At 16.7% G+C, this 19,477-nt stretch overlaps 5 protein-coding genes across 5 annotated transcripts, besides 1 other annotated feature; 2 read left to right on the forward strand and 3 right to left on the reverse strand.

The window, feature by feature from the left end:
• Window positions 1-221: 221 nt before the first annotated feature.
• PRELSG_0605600 (RNA-binding protein, putative) lies at window positions 222-4,016 on the forward strand (the record flags this gene model as incomplete). Its single annotated transcript, XM_028675507.1, has 2 exons — window positions 222-1,425; window positions 1,510-4,016. 2 exons carry the CDS (start codon window positions 222-224, stop codon window positions 4,014-4,016), a joined length of 3,711 nt encoding a protein of 1,236 aa, XP_028532089.1.
• A 1,309-nt stretch (window positions 4,017-5,325) lies between these two features.
• On the reverse strand, window positions 5,326-6,221 carry PRELSG_0605700 (conserved Plasmodium protein, unknown function; the record flags this gene model as incomplete). The annotated part of the gene is made up of 2 exons (XM_028675508.1): window positions 5,326-5,858; window positions 5,981-6,221. The coding sequence occupies 2 exons, from the start codon at window positions 6,219-6,221 to the stop codon at window positions 5,326-5,328; spliced, it is 774 nt and encodes a 257-aa protein (XP_028532090.1).
• A 300-nt stretch (window positions 6,222-6,521) lies between these two features.
• Window positions 6,522-8,650, reverse strand: PRELSG_0605800 (conserved Plasmodium membrane protein, unknown function; the record flags this gene model as incomplete). The annotated part of the gene is made up of 3 exons (XM_028675509.1): window positions 6,522-6,584; window positions 6,705-7,404; window positions 7,551-8,650. The coding sequence occupies 3 exons, from the start codon at window positions 8,648-8,650 to the stop codon at window positions 6,522-6,524; spliced, it is 1,863 nt and encodes a 620-aa protein (XP_028532091.1).
• A 738-nt stretch (window positions 8,651-9,388) lies between these two features.
• PRELSG_0605900 (hypothetical protein) lies at window positions 9,389-11,665 on the reverse strand (the record flags this gene model as incomplete). Its single annotated transcript, XM_028675510.1, has 1 exon — window positions 9,389-11,665. The coding sequence occupies one exon, from the start codon at window positions 11,663-11,665 to the stop codon at window positions 9,389-9,391; it is 2,277 nt and encodes a 758-aa protein (XP_028532092.1).
• A 1,994-nt stretch (window positions 11,666-13,659) lies between these two features.
• On the forward strand, window positions 13,660-15,175 carry ZIPCO (ZIP domain-containing protein, putative; the record flags this gene model as incomplete). Its single annotated transcript, XM_028675511.1, has 6 exons — window positions 13,660-13,804; window positions 13,921-14,322; window positions 14,552-14,670; window positions 14,742-14,829; window positions 14,899-14,963; window positions 15,047-15,175. 6 exons carry the CDS (start codon window positions 13,660-13,662, stop codon window positions 15,173-15,175), a joined length of 948 nt encoding a protein of 315 aa, XP_028532093.1.
• A 3,273-nt stretch (window positions 15,176-18,448) lies between these two features.
• Window positions 18,449-19,333: a sequence feature.
• The last annotated feature ends 144 nt before the right edge of the window (window positions 19,334-19,477 follow it).

Raw genomic sequence — 19,477 nt, forward strand, 5'->3', positions numbered from 1 at the left:
TTTATTTTCCTAATATTTCAAATAATATACCTATTGTTTAATAATTATTTACATATATTTATTTTATGAACTTTTTCAATACCTTCACCAAAATCTTAAAAACATATAAATATATATATAACAAATTAAACATTTTTTTTTCTATTATTCTTTCAATTTCTTTTTTAATAATTTTTTTTCTTTGATAATTTTTTTTTATTTTCCTTAAAACATTATATCCAATGAACGCTAAACATAACAACTCACTTTTTGAAAAATTCCATTGTAAAAATAATATTTCATGTGGAATTCCAAATAATTTTAATATAGAAAGTGGTACATTGATGAAAAAAATTGAAGATTACAATGAAAATATAGTTAAGAAAAAGAATTTCAATAAAAATTTAGGAGATTTAATTTATAATATCTCTAAACTTATACTTGAAAACACAAATAAAAATAGTGTACATGATGAAGATAATTTTTTGAATGAAAATAAAAAAAATAATAATTATAATGAAAAGGAAAAATATGTAAATAATTCAATGAATAATTCTGAAAATAATAATTTATTTGTAAGTGATAAAAAAACTGAAATTGAAAAAATTTTAAATAATATCGATTATAACAAAAAAGAAGGAAATTTGAAATTTATAAATAATAATGATAAATATAGCAATGATATTAATAGTAATTTAATTACATTAAAAAATGTTAAAAGTACAAATTCAAAAATTGAGAAAAATAAATTAAATTTTTTTATTGATACGAAAAACTGCAACCAAAATACTAATGAAGAATGTAATAATATTTATAATAATACTAAAAATTTATTAAATATTCAAAAATGTGAAGAAGAAAATGAAATGAGAGGAATTGAAAAATTTTCTAATTTTAATATAAATGATATAAAAAAAGAATCTAAAAATAAACTTATATATACAAATGTTGATTATACAGAAAAAAGAGAAGAAAACTTTGAAAAGAATTATAAATTATATGAAGAACATATTCCTTTTCAAACAAAAGAACATAACCTGAATAATGAAAAAATTAAACATAATAATATAACTAGTCAAATTATTAAGGAAATAAAAAGAAATAAGACAAATTATAATTTAAAAAATATTGTAATAACTAACGTTTTCTTGGGGAATATTCCACCAAATATAACTGAAGAAAGATTAAAAAACGTCTTAGAAATTTTTGGATTTATAATTCATGTTGAATATAAGTGGTCAGTAGATAAATGGTCATATGCATTTGTTTATTTTATTGATGAAAAATGTGCTGTAAATGCAGTTAATATTCTTAATCAGAAAAAATTTTTTGATAATTCACCAAATCATAAATTGATATGTTTTATTGTTTCTAAGCAAATTCCTAATCAAAATACTCTACAATATAACAAAGCAAATTTTTCCTTATTGAAAGATGGGCCACCAGGTATAAAAAAAATTTACAAATATTAATATATTTGCTTTATTTTTTTATAAACATTATTTTTTTTTTTCATTTTTTTTTTTTAAGGTGCAAATTTGTTTTTATATGGAATACCTTTAAAGTGGACAGAATTAAATTTAATACAACTCGTAAATAAATATGGCCATGTTGTCGGGTTAAGAATTCCGTATGTTAATAAAGAAAACGATAAGAAACAAGGGAATAGAGGTTTTGGTTTTGTTTCATACGATAACAAAAAATCAGCTATTGAAGCTTTTGAAGAATTATCAAAAATGTATATACATGGAAAACTTTTAAAAGTTCAATTAAAAAACGGAGAAGAACATCTACTACCAGCTAAATTAAAAAATATTTATAATACGAATAAAAATAAAGTAAAAGATAATAATAATACAAAAAGTGCGCAAAGTTTAGTTAGTACAACAGATACATTGAAAACACTTAATTCAATAAATTCTAATGATATTAAAAAAAAATTTAAAAACAAATGTTCCAATAACAATGTTAAATCAAATAATTTTATAAAAAATAAAAATAAATCAAATAATAGCTTATGTAATAATAATACCAATAAAAATATTCAAAATACTTCTACATCTGATAATACTTGCTCTAAAGGTTTATTAGAAAGTGAATTAAAAAATAATTATCCTTCAAACAATTCAAATAATTGTGATTCTCCTTCCAATTATTCAAACTCAAAAATATTTACAAATTTTTCAGATGAATATGATAAAAGTTATGTGACAAATAAAAATTTTAATATTTATACACCTAATTTGCAATATAATACTAATACGAATGTTCTATCTAATGAATTTTATAAAGGAGAAAAATATTTATTTGATATTAGCGAAAGTAGTTTTGAAAGAACTGATATGAATAACGTTAAATGTTTAGATTTTGTAAAAATAAATGAAAATAAGATTAAGAGTTTAAATTTAAATGATGAAAAAAATATAAATAAATATTTGCAAAATAAAGATAATATGACAAAAAAAATAAATATGAATAATAAATCCGACTATTCTAATTTATGTGATAGCATTGATTCAGAGAGAGGGAAAAAATTTCCATGGAAAAAAAAAAAAAATTCTCAATTATTAGAACAGAAAATAAAAAATTTAAACAAAAATTTTAATTATACAAATAAAATAGATACTATAAGAGATTATATAAATAGTAATAAATTTACATGTAATAACTTTTTTGAATCCGAAAGTCTTGATAAAAATCAGAGTTCTAAATTAAATAATTTGAAAATTAAAACTTGTAACAACCAAAAAAATAAATTTTCTAGCAATTTAAATGAATTAGAAAATTCTAGTAATGCTTCATTTAGTAATACACAAAATTCCAATATCAACATTTCCGATAATTTTTTTATAAATAATACCAAAACATTACCTACTAATGAACAAAATGAAACACAAAAAATGCAAACTTGTAAGAATTATGAACTTTTTAAAAAAATAAAAAACAATATACATTTATACAATGAAAACAGAAACATATGCTCCTTTTTAAATAACATTTGGTACAACAATGATAAAAATAATAATACCTATAACAATAATGATAACAAATATAACAGTAAAACGAAAGATGATTATATTGAAAATAATTACTTTAATGAAATTAATAAAACCTTTTATTATAATGAAAATATAAATAATTTTGACAAAAATGAAAAAGAATACAACAAAAATGATAATATTAATGAAAATAATAAATATCTTAATACTAATTTTGAAGAAAGTTTCTGTGATACATATAATAATAATATGTGTGATAAAAAGAATTTATCAAATTATTTTAAAAATATGCAAATTTTTTTAAAGATTTTAAATAGTTACTCAAAAGAAAACGTATTAAAAATAGATGACTATTTTAATAATGGAAACAAGCAATTACAAGAAATAATAAATCAAAGATTTAATAAAGAATTAGATAAAAAAGATATTGAGAATTTATTTAAAAACATTTCATTTAAAAACAAAGAAACAGAAAACAAAACCCAAAAAGGATTGTATAATAAAATTTCTTATTTAAAAAACAGTGAAGATAATTTAATAAATTCAGGAAGTGATTTATTTAATTCAAATTATTTCAATTTGAATTTTTATGAAGATAGCCCATTTAAAAATCAATCAAACAACGAGAAATATGTCACAAACAATAATAGAATAGACCATTACTTAAATGATATATATATTAGTGATTACATAAATACCCACAACTATGATAAGAATATTTTGAATTTTGAAATAATAAATGATAATAAAAATATTAATGACAATAAAGATATATATGATAATAATTTTATTTCTGATTATCAGAGTAATATTAATAAATATATATATCATCATTATAATAAAAATGTAACTAATAGTACTAGCAATAGTTGTAAGAGAGATATATCTAATAACAGTAAAAGCATCATAAATAAAAATATGAATTTTGATAATAGTGATAATACTATAAATAATAACTATAACAAAAATATGGAATACATTAAAAAAAATGATTCTAATAATTGCATTGATAAAGACATTTGCAAAATAAGCGATTAATTTAATGATTATGAAAATACAATAAAAAAAAAAAAAATAATAATAATAAAAAGTTTGTATATTCCTTTTAATGAAAGTGATAATGAACAAAAAAAAAATATATATATTAATTGCAATATCAAACGTACTAATTTATATTAATCAACATTCTAATTATAATAATAAATGTATTAATTACAATGATAGAATATATTTGTAATAGTATTTAAAATGATATTAAAGTAACTGAATATAAAATAGAAAATATCAACCATATAAATTAAAATAAGATATGTTTTTCTATTTTAGCGGAAAATAATAATTATGAATTTTTATTATATAAATTCATATAAAAATAAAAAATATATTTTGTAATATGAACTGAAATATTACAAAAAAAAAAATATTATTATAAATAAAGAATATATAAAGTATATATATTTAAAAAAGTAAAATGGAATTTAATTTATTACTTTATTTACATATATATATTATATAGTATAGAAAAATGCTTTATTCAAAATTCTATATATTTGTTTAATTATTAATATTCATAAATTTAATTACATTAGTGATCCTTGTATTTAATTCAAAATTTTTCTTTATTATTTTTTATATATATAATAATAAATTAAAATACTTATTTTAATTCTCATTTTAGTTAAATATGTTTTATAGAATTTTTTTTTTTTTATTTATATTTAGCTGCATTAATTAGTTTGTAATTAAATGCCAAATTGTACATTTTTTTATATACTTTGCAAATTATATATATCCTTGTTAATTTACAATTTATATATTTGCTTATTTATTTTATCAATATTACACATAATATATATTAGTATAGTTAAAATTATAATATTTAATATATAAATAAAAAATATATATGTAAAAATTACATTTTTATTTATTCTTTAATTTTATCTAAAAGCCAAAACATTATATATTTATGTTAAAATATAGTAATTATATTTTACATAATCTAGAACATAAGTTGTGACTATGTATTATAACCACATATAAAATATTTGTGCTATTAATTTTTAGAATATTTGTGAAATATATTTTTAAATCCTATATGTAATATTTTTTTTTTTTTATTTTTAGGAATGGATATTATTTTGTAAAAAATTGTTCATTTTTACCTTATTTTGAAAAAATATTAACTTTTTTAATATGTTTTTAATTTATATAAGTCGAAAACCTTAAGTTTTTATTTTTAAATATATATATATAAAAAAAAAAAAAAGAAACCAAATAATTTCTACTATAGAAAAGAAAATTAAAAAAAAAATTAAACATTTTCTATTTAAACTTTTTAAAATGACTTCTAATCATTTTTGAAAGTTATTTCTATGATGTCTCTTGAATAAATTGTTTTATCTCTGTTAGTTTGAATTATTCGAGCAGTAAACAAAAATTTTTTATTATTATTAACATAATCAACAAAACAATTTGAACCAGCCCCATCTTCAAAACCGAAATAATACGATTTAGAACCAAAATAAGCTTTTCCATCTCTTTTTAAGTTTTTTTTCAAAATTTTTAAAATATGATAATAATTTTCTTTTCTATATAATATTTCATTTCCTAAAATGAAATCAAAGCAGTTCAATTTTTTCTTCTTTAATTTTTTATTCAACTTATCCCATTTCTTATTAATTATAAAACATTTTAAGCCTTCATTTTTTATTTTCATAAAATTTTTTTTGTCTTTTAACTTTTTTCTTTTTAATTTTATGTTCAAATTTTTTTTAATATTAGGCAATAAAATATCATTAATCACTTCTTTATTTAATTCCTGAAAAACAACGTTTCCATTATCTAATAACACTTTAATCCCAATTAAACCATGACCACAACCTTATAAAAAAATAAAGAAAGAAAGAAAACATATTTATATATATAGTAAAATTAAGTTCATATATAAAATTAGGTGGAAAAATGTAAAAAGAAATTCTTTAATTAAAAATAGATATATTTACCTAATTCTAAAACATTTTTATTTTTAAAATCAAAATTTTCATAATGCAAAAACCTCAACATATCCCATGTACATTCCCATATTGTATAACCTCCTTCATAAATGTTTTCTTTAACTAACCTTGCTTTTTTTTCTATATCAACACAACGATTTTTAAGAATTAATGAACTCTTTATTTCATCATCATTCTCCTTTTTTTTTTCAAAATTTTCTTTTTCATTTAAAAAATAAACTTCATACATTTTACTTTTTTAAAAAGAAATTTCTCAAAAAATAAAAAAAAATATTATTTTTTTTTTCTTTTTAATTTTTTCTTTTTTTTTTCTCTAAGTTTTGGGTTGTTTTTTTAAAAAATTATGAAAATCAAAAAATTTAAAACAAAAAAAAATAAAAAATAAATCGAAATGAAATAAAAAATAAAAAAAATAGTAAAAAAAAAAAAATTACTATAATAATAAATTATCTTTATATATAAATTTATAACGAAGAATACTAATTTAATTACCAGGTGCTAAAAATAATTTTTAATCGAAAAAAATAATTTACAACATCATGTTTGAAAAATTTATTGAATTATGTTCTATATACTTTCTCCTTGTATTACTCTGAAAAAAAAAAAATTTTTTATTTTAATACATAAAAACTAATATTTATTAGAATTTTCAATAATGTATATTTAAAGTATGCATTATCTTTTTATTTTTTTTTTTTTAAATTTGTTTTACCTTTAAATTATCAACTATCAACCATTGATCACTATCCGAATTACAATCAGATGAAAATTTAAATAAATTTTTTTTACTCTTTTTTTCTTCATCTTCACATTTTACAATTTGTAAATCCTCTTTAAAACGAACACTTTTCTTAACGGAGTTTTTTTTTTCGTGTTTGTTAAATAAATTGCTCTTAAAATAAGTTTTCTCTATTTTTCCCAATTTCAAATTCATGTCTTCCTTTTCATATGTATATAATGAAGAATTCATATTATTTAATGAATCCAATGGAATGTTAAAATAATATAGTAAGCTAGCACATGTAGTTAAAAAGGAAAGTAATAAAATTATAAAAACGCTTTTTGACACTTGTAATATAATATTCCATATGAAATATCTTTTACTAATTAAATTTGATAAATTAAAGCAAAAGATATATATATTTATTATTGTTGATTCTAAATTTAAAGGCGTTTTCTCTATACACAAAAATAATATAGGCAATGCTAAAATTTTTATTGAAATGTTTTGAACTATTATGTTAAATAAAAATAAAAAGGGGCTTACATAAGTATTCTTACAATAATATAAAAAAGTAAAATTAAATATTTTAAGTAATAAATTAAATAATATTACTATCATAGCATAATTTTTGTAACATTTTTTGCTGGTATATAATTGAAATATAGATATTCCTATCAATTTGGATGACCTGTAACAAAAATAAAATAAAATAAAATAAAAAATAATCATCACGAAATAAATACATTAAAATACAGTTAATTATTATAAAAATATATATATATATATATATATTTGGATTTATGATAATAAATTCAAATATATTTTTTTCTTTACTGTGATGCCAAAGGGATATAATTCATTAAAGAACGAGGCCAGTTAAAATTCTGAACACCATATTGAAATATTGAAAATTTTGTATCAATAGAAGAATTAAATAGCATTAATAAAAATAAAGTTTTAAGTAAATTTTCATTAAACAATATTTTTTTTAAAACAGAAAGTTGAGACAGAAGGTTTGCATTGTTTTTAATATCAATATCTCCATTTTCACATTTTAAAACTATGTTATGTCGTATTTTTAAATTATTTGTTAATAAAAATTCTTCACTTGATAAAGATGAAATGATGAATACAATTAAACTTTTTAATATTAAAATAAATATACTTACCTTAGTAATATATGTATAATATAAAATAAGAGAGAAAAATATTTTTATGCACATCACATAGGATATATAAAAAATCTTTTCAAAATGCATTAATTTTTTGCACCTTTCAACTACTACCCCTTCAAAAATGCATGAAGATAATAACATATGACTTGAAATTAAAAAAACTGTAGTAAGATAAAAATAATAATTTATCCTCTTATTTAAAAGATAAATAAATACTAATAATAAACTTGTCAAAAACTCACTTACAAGAACATAATACTTTCTGTTTAAAGGTAAGTATAAAAAGCTTCCAGTATACTGCTTTTTAACGAATACATATTTTTTTAAATATAATGATTCTGATAATCCATCTTTTAAGTAATTTCTGAAAAATATCTTAAAAAAAAAATATTTTGCTTTATATAATGCATTACCGCAAAAAAACATCAGTTGGTGAAGAAAAATGTAAATCTGAAATATTTTTTTGGACAAAAAAATAAGTAGATTATTTAAATTAAAATGTACATTATCTGTTAAAAATGCCATAAAAGGTTTTAAAAAATACAAAAGTATTAAGATATTATATATGTTTTTCCTAATTTCTTCATTCGTTTTTTCTTTATAAGTTGTACTTAATATATAATCATTGTATCGTAAAAATAATATATAAAAAAATTCACTTATATAAAATAAAGGAGAAATGTTTTTCATAAGGGTTTTTATCTTTGAAATATCAGAATCCTTCTTAAAAATGTTTTTATTATCTAATGTTTTCTTCATTTTTTCTTTTCATTTTTATTTATTTTTACATTTAAGTATTTATATATATTCAAAAATAAAATATATAATTCTCTGTTATATGTTTAAATAAATTATTTAAAAAATATATATAATTTAAAATAAGTAAAAAATGATTTTTTTTTTTTTTTCTTCTATTAATATTGAAATTAGATGCAACGATATTTAAAAAAAAATGTTTAAAAAATCTGTAATTTTTTTTTATATTGTTTAATAAAAATAAAATAGTTATATCAATAAATAAAAAAAATTATTCATTTCTATTTTAAGTAAAATTTTATACTTTTTTTTTTTTTAATTTTTTTTTTTATATGTCAAAATAAACAAAAATATTTAAAAGAAAAAAATTATATTTAAAAAAAAAAAAATGTTTTTGTATACATTTGATAAACGAATCTTATTTATAAATAAAATAAATAGTTATAAGTACAAACATTTAAGAACTAAAAAGGGTTTAAGATAAATAACTTGATAATAATTTTAAAAAGTTAATTTTAATAAAATTTATTTTTTTAATGTGAATGAAATAAAATAAAATAAAATAAAAAATAATTAAAAAAATAAGAAATTAAAAAAATGAATGATTGTCTAAGGTAATTCTTTCAAAGATGTTACTAGAAAATGAATTCTCATTTAAAAAATAAAATTAAGAAAAATAGAACAAATTAAAATAATTTCGATATATATTTTTAAAAATTATGTACTTTAAAGAAACTAATTTTAGTAAAATTCTTCGTAAACATCAGTATTATTATTATCATTATACAGATGTTTTATATTTTTGTTATAATTCTTTTCATAAACTGTTATATTTTTATTTATTGTATTATTTAAATGGCAAAGCAAATTTACATTATTGTTAGAAAAATATGACTTATTATCAATTTTCTTTGTCCAGTAAGTTAAAAATATACATATATTAGGAATAAATTCACTTATAAGATAAATATATAAATAAATATGAATTTTTTTTATGTAATTATAATTCATGTATGTTCTAATAATACGATAAGCCATGTAAACGTTAAAAAAACCATTTAATACAAGTATAAATGAAATAAAAGATACTAAAATAAAAATGTTTAATTTTAAATCCTTTCTAGTATTTGTGTGAATTCTTCTATTAAATAGTTTATCTCGAATTTTATAAAAATAATTTTTTATACTATTTGTTGTTTTTAACTTATATTTTCTAGATTTTTTCAGATTATCTTTCTTGTGCCGTAAAGGAATAATATATGTATCAATTTCTTTAATGCCATAATATTTATTTCTTAAATTTAAATGTATTAACAATTTATTACCAAAATAACATAATAAAATAGCTAGTATTATATAATAAATTGTTAATAAAATCAAGACATATGCTTTATATAGATATATCGAAGTAACAAAAGTGAAACATGTTATACTAATAAACAAAAAATATAAAAGTACATTTCCATAAAATAAGGCTTGCTTAAATACTGTACTACTTTTTAAAACAAAAATGTAATATACTTTAATAATTAAAGACAATATTATTGAATAAGCGCTTACATAAAATAAACTAGGTAAAAAATTCAAAAATAAATAAATCCATAATAGTAAATTTTTTTCATTACTTTTATAAATTCTTATTAATAATTCATTTTTATCTGGATATGCCCTATTTTTTTTTTTTGTATTTGTTAATATATGATTTTCATATTTACTTTTATTATTTTCATTTTCTTCAGTTAAATTAATAGAATAAGCTGAAGTAATATTTTTATTAGTATTTTCCTCTTTTAATTCCTTGATATTATCACTTACTTTATTTTTTAACTTCTTAATGTCATTATTTTCTTCATTGTTTAGTATTTTATTATTATTTTCTTTTGTAATATTATCATTCACATAGATATCACTTTTTTCAGTAGAGTGGACATATTCTGAGAAGTCTTCTACTTTATTCTTTTCTGGATAATTCTCATTTTTATTTATGTTCATGATATAGTATTTTTTGTTCAAAGCTTCATTAGTTGCATTATCTTCGTTCGTTTTTAAATCATTTAAAGTACTACTTTCACTATTTATTATTTTGTCATTTTTTTTTTCTCCACTCACTTTAAATGTATTTATAGTTAATTTTCCCATTTTTCTAGAATTAGGATATTTAAGAAAACTATTTTTCATATTTTTATTTTCTACAAAAGAATTATTATATTGAAAACTTTCATTTTCCAAAGGCTGATTATAACTAGTTTCATTTAAATTGTTTTCCTTCTTTTTTGACGTATCAGTTGAAATGTTTTTTATATATAATTTTTCCTTTTTTGTTTCATCTTTATTTATATCTTTATTTTTAAATAAAACGTATTCATTTCCTAAGTTAGGCTTTTCTTTGAAGACATTTTTATTATACATATCATTAATGTAAATTCCAACCATTTGATCAATTTCATTTTCATCTAATGCTTGGTTGAAATCATTAATTTGAATATTTGGAATTTTCCGTAGCAAGTTATAATTATTATTTTTTTTATATGATTTATCACTATTGTTCATTTTTTGTTTTTCATTAAGAACTAGGTTGAATATTTCTTTTTTCTCCTTTCCAACATCACTTAATAAATTAAGTTTTTCTTTTTCCACCTTTTCAATATTAATATCATTCTCTTTTTTGAGAAATTTTAACAAACTATTATTCTTATGAATATTATTTATAAATGAATTATTTACAATATCGTTGTTATTCAAATCAATTCTAGAGTAAAAATCAGTTATTTTAAAATTATCAAACGTGGGCTTGTCTAAATCAATTATAAGAACGTAATCATAATAATAAAAAAAATAAATATACAAAAAGAATATTAAACGAAAAAAATTAGACAAAATAAGAAATAAAAATAAGAAAAACCTGCTGTTAATACTTTCTATATCATTTATACATTTTTTTTTATATCTATAAGTAATGCGTAATTGATGCCAAATTAATAGACAAAAAAAAATATAAATAACTATTAAAAACAGCATTCTTACATTTTTCGTTTTCAATGCATTTAATTCTACTATATGTTTGCAGTAATTGTGCTTTAAAATATGATATAAAAAAGAAAAAATAGAAAGAAAAAAAAAATAAAATGAAATAATATAAAAAATTAAATTAACTAAAATACATAAAAATTTTATCTGTTATAATGTCATGAAATTTTTTTTATATCTTTAAAATACAAGGAAAAAAAAGTGTTATTTTTTTAATAATTATTTACATACAAAAAAAAAAAAGAATTTTGACAAAAATTTAATTTTATTTATTTAAATGACATAATTGTTTAATATACTTTATTAAAATAAAAAATATTATTTATGATTTTATTATTTTTTCTTCATTTTTAAATTTATTTCGTTTTTTTGGACTATCAAATAATAATCGTTATATTTAGGAGGAACGAAAAAAAATAATTTCTTGGAAAAATATTAATTATATAATCAATTTAGAAAAAAAATAGTTATCAGTATTATAATCTTAAATGTAGAAGTAAAAATTGATTATAAATGTTTAAAAAATATAGAATCAAAATATGATGGGAAAAAATATGATTTCCATTTTTTATATATATTTTAATAAAAATTGATAAATATGTAAATATATATATATATATATATATATATATATGTATATATTTTTTTTTTTTAGTGTGTTTGAAAAGAATAATATATAAAAATTTTCTTATATTTTTGTATGAATAGATAAATTTTTTTTTCCATATATGCATGTCCTTGACTCCAAAAACATTCTATTTATTCATGAGCAACCATAAGAACATTTTATTAAACATAAAATGATGAATAAATATAAATTTTTATCTCCTATTTTTAAATGTTTATAACTTGATATTCTTTTTTTTTTTTAATGAAAGAAAAAAACAATTATATATTTTTACGTAATTTTATAATTTTTTTTTTATATATTTTTTTCTGATATAATTCAAGTAAAACAAGTATTTATAATGTTTTAAAAATGCTTTTTCATTTATATAATATTTGTTTCTTTAGAACATTATGCTCTTAAAATTTGTTAAAATACTTTATGTTTTTAACAGTTGTATTTTCTTGCCAATCATCATTTTAATATGATTAATTTTTGTTATATATGATTTTAATTTTTTTCCCCATTTTTTTAATTCATTTTTTTATGTTACATATTTTATATTTATTTTTACTAATTTATCTTCAAATTTCTTAATAAGGTTATGATATTATACATTAAATAAAAGAAATATTATTAAAAGAATATCATTAATAAAAAATTATGATATAAACAATTTTTTAATATTTTAAAAAAATTGTATATGTAATAACATATGTCCTCATTATATATTATTTTGTAAATTTTTTATTAGAACATTTAATATTGAATATATTTTGATCTTCATGTTATTAAAGTATTCTTATTTTCATTAAAGATGATTTTTTTTTTTTTTAAATAAGTATTTTAAAATGTAACGCTATGTAGATTAACCACCTATTACATTTTCAATATGAATTTTTTTTTAAGATTTAAATGGTAAAAGTATTTATCCGTTTTACCTTATTTTTACCTCATTTTTTTGTTTAAAACATCTTTTTTTATGATAAAGTTTAAATTATGTGATTATTTTTTTATCTTATGTTTTATGCTATATATATTTATTCTATGGTTTATTTTACTTTTTCACTTTTGGTATTAAACAATATTATTTACATTATTTAATATATTACATAAAAAAGTATATGTCCAGTTTCTTATTTTTCATTTTTGTTTAAAAAGAGAAAAGTAATGAAGTAACATTATAAAGTTGTTTTAAATTGACAAACTTGTCTAGTCTATTTTCCTAATATAAATTGTTTTATTAATAAAAAAAATGTAATATATAGTAATGCAATTTTTTTAGGGTATTTATTAAGATTTTTTTTATTTTTCTTTTTTTTTTATGCTGATAATATTTAATTTTAATTTACTTTAAGTTTTAATATTTTTCGTTAAAATGTGGTTGACATCATTTCTAGCATTACTTATTTTTATTGAATGTGTTGCAGTTATATACGTGCCATCATATGTAAAGAAAAAATTATCAAAAATAAAAAAAAATAAATTTATAAACATGGAAAATTTTGAAAACATTGCAAGTGGTAAGTGTATAAATATTAATATTATTTACAAGATTATTTCCTAAATATATATAAAAATACAAATATTTTTTTTTTATCAATTTTTTTATTATTTTAATTATATTTTTTTTAATTAGGAGCAATATTAGCTTTAGCTTTTATACATATGCTACCAGAAGCTATAATTTTGTCAAACAAAAAAAATATTAATTTATATAATATTTTCATTTTAATACTTGTATCAGTAGCATTTTTGAATATAACAGATATATTGTATGATCATAATTTAGAAAATAGCTTTGATATTAATAGTACACAAGCGTATGAAAATCAAAACAGTTCTATTAAAAATACAAATGATAAAGAAAGTAACACAAATTATGTAGATAGTAATGCAAATAAAGTTGTTGATTTAGAAATGAAAGCATTAGATGATAAAGCTAGAGATAATGCATGTAAAGGTAATTTTTTTTTGGATATATTTAAATCGAACTCCTTTTTTATTGTTTTAAGTCTTTTTATTCATTCCTTTATAGAAGGTAATTTCTTTAAAAAATTTAATCATATCTTGTATTAAAATTTTAAGAAATAAATATAAATTATTTCAAAATTTTTTATTTTAATGAAATTGATTTTTGAAGAAAAAATTTACTTAATTTTATAATTTTTATAATTCTTATTTAAATTTTAAAGGTTTTATTTATAAATATTTTTGTGAAATGTTTACACATAAACTCTTAATACATATTTTAATTTATTATTTAAAAGGTTTACTTATGGGAAGTTTAAAAGATAAAAATGCTGTTGTAATAGTTGGACTCTCAATGCTAGCTCATAAATGGGCAGAATGTTTAATCATATATAAAAATGTTGTCAGCAAAATTGAAGTAACTTACAAAAGATAAACTAATTTTTTTTCTATATGCTTTCATATTTTATTTATTTTTTTTCTATGCAGAACAAAATTTTAGCAACCATATATGCTTGGTCTTTCATATCATCTTTACCATTAGGAGTATTCATTGCATTATTTTCTCTTCCATCAAGTAAAAATAAAAATAAAGATAAAATAATCTCTAGGGTATTAAATTGATAATTTTATTTTTTGATTTTAGGCGAATTAGTAGAAATAATTTTCAGTTCTATTGCTTGTGGTTTTTTTATGTACCTTTCCTTTAACGTAATTTATTTTCGTCATTTAACTAAGAAATTAAAAAAAAAAATTTTAAGTGTATTATTCACATATGTTATTCTTTTTTACAGATGACTAAGGATATAAAAATAACAAAAAATAACAAGTATTTTATATCTTTTAGCTATTTCCTTGGAGTTTGTGGCATGTCAGGACTGATGCTAATATTTAACTCTTTTGAAAATGACAATTTAACCTAAAAAGTTTTACTAAAATATTTTTTTTAAATTTAAGACATTAGGTTTTTGCTACGATATTTTGTGGAGTATTGGAATACTAATATTATAAAATTAAATAATATATTATTGTTTTACATAAAAAGTAATGTAATAGAGATTTTATGTCGCATAATTTCCAGTATTCATGAAAACGTTTACTCTCTTAATAACGTTTTACGTCTCCGTATGCACTAAAGTACACAAATGTTTTTCTATCCTTTTTATATTACAAAAATTTTCAATATATATTTTCATTAGACTTGAAAATTAAAAGAAAGACAAAAAAAATTAAATGATATTTTTTTTTTTTTATTTTTGTTTAAAATTATATATTTGATAACTCTGATTTTTTTTTTTAAAAAATTAATTTAAAAAACAAATATTTTTCATATTTATATAATACTATGAAAAAATAAACATGTTATACTGTAATAAGCATCCATATTATATTTTAGGTATCCTTACAATAAATATATTCATAAAATTTATATAATATTTTTAGAATAAATAAAAAAAAATATATATATATAATACATTAAACAATAATTATATATTTTTAAAAAATTTCGTGATTCTTGTATAATACTTGAAAAAAGTTAAAAACTTGTTAAATTATTATATAAGAAAAAATTTTCATAAAAAATTGTATCTAATAAGAATTAATTGTTCTTAAGTGATAGTCATTTATAAATTATTAGAAAAACAATTATCTCAACAAATACTATAAATCACTAGCATGTGCTCATAAGAATTTTTCAAAAAATTTTTAATCAAATTATTTTTGACACGCATGAAAAAAAAAATCAAATATAATATGTCTTTCTTGACCTTCCTAATATTGAAATATTAAAAGTTTCCACAAAAATATAAAATATAACGTGTAATTTAAAATATTCTTTATTTGCTTTTATGTATACTGGACAATATTCTTTTTAAATATTAGCTATTATTTATTACTTGATAATTCATATATTTTTATTTGAAACTTATTGAATCATAAACAATAACTTCCTCGAAAGCGAAGGAACTTTAATAAATTAAAAATACGTAACTTTTTTAAAATTAATTCAGATGATTATATAGGTCCATAGAAAAATTGTATAATCATAAAGAATAACAAATTTTTGTTATGATAAAAATTGTTTTCTAAATTTGTATTTTAATGTTCATTGGGGGATGTTATCTAAAAAAGGATAACTCTGGTAAATAAATTGCATGATAATATATTTTCGGCATATAAATTATTAAATTGTTCAGTGATTATAAAAATGCATAATTTCTTTTATTGACAAATTTAAATTTTAACTTTTGAATTAACACATTTATATTCGCAAAGAGTCTTTATTATAAATATCATTATTGCTTAAAATATAAATGAAATATAATTATGGTTTTAAATTTTTTTAGTGTAAGATTAGGCAATATAAAAATGGTTATTTTTTCTTAAATTTGTTATACTTTTTAAAAAATAATATTTATAAATTTTTTATTTCCCTTAACATGATACTAAAGGATTTATTTAGAATTCATTTTTAAAAATTGAGTATTTTATAACTGTTTTTTATTATATTTTTAGTTGTGTTCTATCTTGTAAATCTTAAAAAATTTATAAAATTTTTAGAAAAAAAATTATATTTTTTCGATTTTTAAGTCTTTGTGATACTAATTAAATTTTAAGCATCTTTATCTTAATTATTTTTATGTGGTTTATTATCATTGATTATTTTATTTTATAAGCTTTAATGTTAAACAAAGGTTTAAATTTTGCTTAGAAAATAAAAAAAATAAACATTTCAAAATACATGTACTAATTAAATAAATATATAATAAATATATAGGTATTACAAGTTTCAAAGAAATAATCTACTCCCTTAAGCCATTGAAATATATTCTTATTAAGGAAACAATTTTTTAAGTGATAAATTATTTTCAATACGAAAATGTATTTTCTTATTTATAATTACAGAGTTTAAAAATTAAAATATAGAAAAAAGAAATTATATGGCATATATATGTTCGAACTTTCTTCAAAGATATATCATTAATCATTTATGTAACTTAAAAACAATATAAATTTTTGTGTTTTTTTTTCAAAAATAAGAAATGTTTAATATTATATTATGTATAAAAAGAAAATGTATATTATATTGGAATGTTCCATTATATAAACACATATTAAAGGAATTATTCATTAAAAAAAATCTTTTAATTTATGTAAAAATCTCAAAAAAATACTTTTTAAAATAGTATTTTTATATTGCAAAAAATTATGTGATGTATTGTTACAAAATAAAGAATTATAAGAGCATAAGATATAAATATATGAAATAGAAGATTAAATAACATTTTGAATTTTTAATAGGTGTTCTTTGTAAATTATTTATCAATATTGAAAATTTTTTTTTGTTTATAAAATTGCCTTTTATATACAAAAAATTTTAGATAAAATTCAAAACTATAATATTATTTTCTGAGAAAGTGTGAGCTATATAACTTTTATAATAATAACAATATTTTAATTATAAGCTTCACTAACATAAAAGATAAATCAGAAAATTTAATTAACAAATAGTGGTATTCTTACAAAAACGTTTTATTGAAGATAATATTTCATAAAATATCTTGTATATGTAAAAAAAAAATTGGTTTGACATAAGTACATATACTCTTCATGTGAATACAAAAAAATTAAACAAATATATAATTGTATATTATATGTACACCAAACCAAACATGCCATATTTTTTTAGCTTATGCTATAAGTTTTATCAAGAAATATACTTTTTAGAGAAGTTTTATATTATATTAAAAGTACAATTAAATAAAATAAATTCCAGAAATATATTCAAAAAAATTCAAAAATCTAATGAACTTTAGTGAAAACAAATATAAACGAAACAATATTTCAAATAAAGCATTAAAATAAAGATATAATAGCATATTAAATTAAGATAAGAATAAGAAAAATGAGATAATTAATAAATAAACACAGAACTTTAAGATACTTAGTATATTTAATAACAAATTTTCATAATTAATTTAAATAATAAACAACAAAAAAATAGATATATTAACTGAAAATTATTTTTAAAAAAGCAATTATATATTATTAAATTAAATAATTATCAAGTAAATGACATATTTCATTAATAAAAAAAAATTGAATTAATTAAATAAATAATAAATTAAAAAAAAAAAATAATATATTTAGTCATAAATAAAAAATTAAATTAATATGTAATATATTCAAAATATATAATATAATACAATATAATATAATAAATTAATTTTATTTAATAAATGCTAATATATTTATTAAAATAATAAATAATTTAATAGATAATTATATATTAAATAAGATAATGAATTATCTATAAATGTCATAAATTAATAAATTATATAATATATAAAATAAATAAATTAATTTTAATTAATAAATTATATACTAAACAATTAATTAATTTAATTTTAATTAATAAATATATACTAAATAAAATAAATAATTTAATTTTAATTAATAAATTATATACTAAACAATTAATTAATTTAATTTTAATTAATAAATATATACTAAATAAAATAATTAATTTAATTTTAATTAATAAATATATACTAAATAATTAATTAATTCGATTTTAATTAATAAATTATATATTAAATAAAATAAATAATTAATTTAATTTTAATTAATAAAATATATACTAAGTAATTAATTAATTTTAATTAATAAATTATATACTAAACAATTAATTAATTTAATTTTAATTAATAAATATATACTAAATAATTAAATAATTTAATTTTAATTAATAAATTATATAATTAAGTAAAATAAACAAATAATTTTAAGTAATAAATTATATAATTAAATAAAATAAATAAATAATTTTTATTAGTAAATTATATACTAAATAATTAAATAAATTCTATTAATAAATTTACATAATAAATAAAAATAAATAATTATATAATTTCAATTAATATGTTATATACTAGATAAATAATTAATTTAATGAATAAATTATATAATAAATAAAATGAATTAAATAATTTCGATTAATAAATAATATATAAAATAAATAAATATAAATAGTATAAATTATATAAATAAATGTTGTATTTCAAATTAATAAGTTGTAAATTTAATAAATAATTAATTGAATAATATCTTAAAATAAATTAACAAAGAATAACACTTAAAATTAAGATAATAAATATTACATATGGTAAATTAGTAAACTAATTTAATTAAAAGAATTGTATAAATAATATATTAATATATAT

This window comes from Plasmodium relictum (genome assembly GCF_900005765.1).
Source record: "Plasmodium relictum strain SGS1 genome assembly, chromosome: 6".
NCBI classification, from domain to species: Eukaryota; Apicomplexa; class Aconoidasida; order Haemosporida; family Plasmodiidae; genus Plasmodium; species Plasmodium relictum.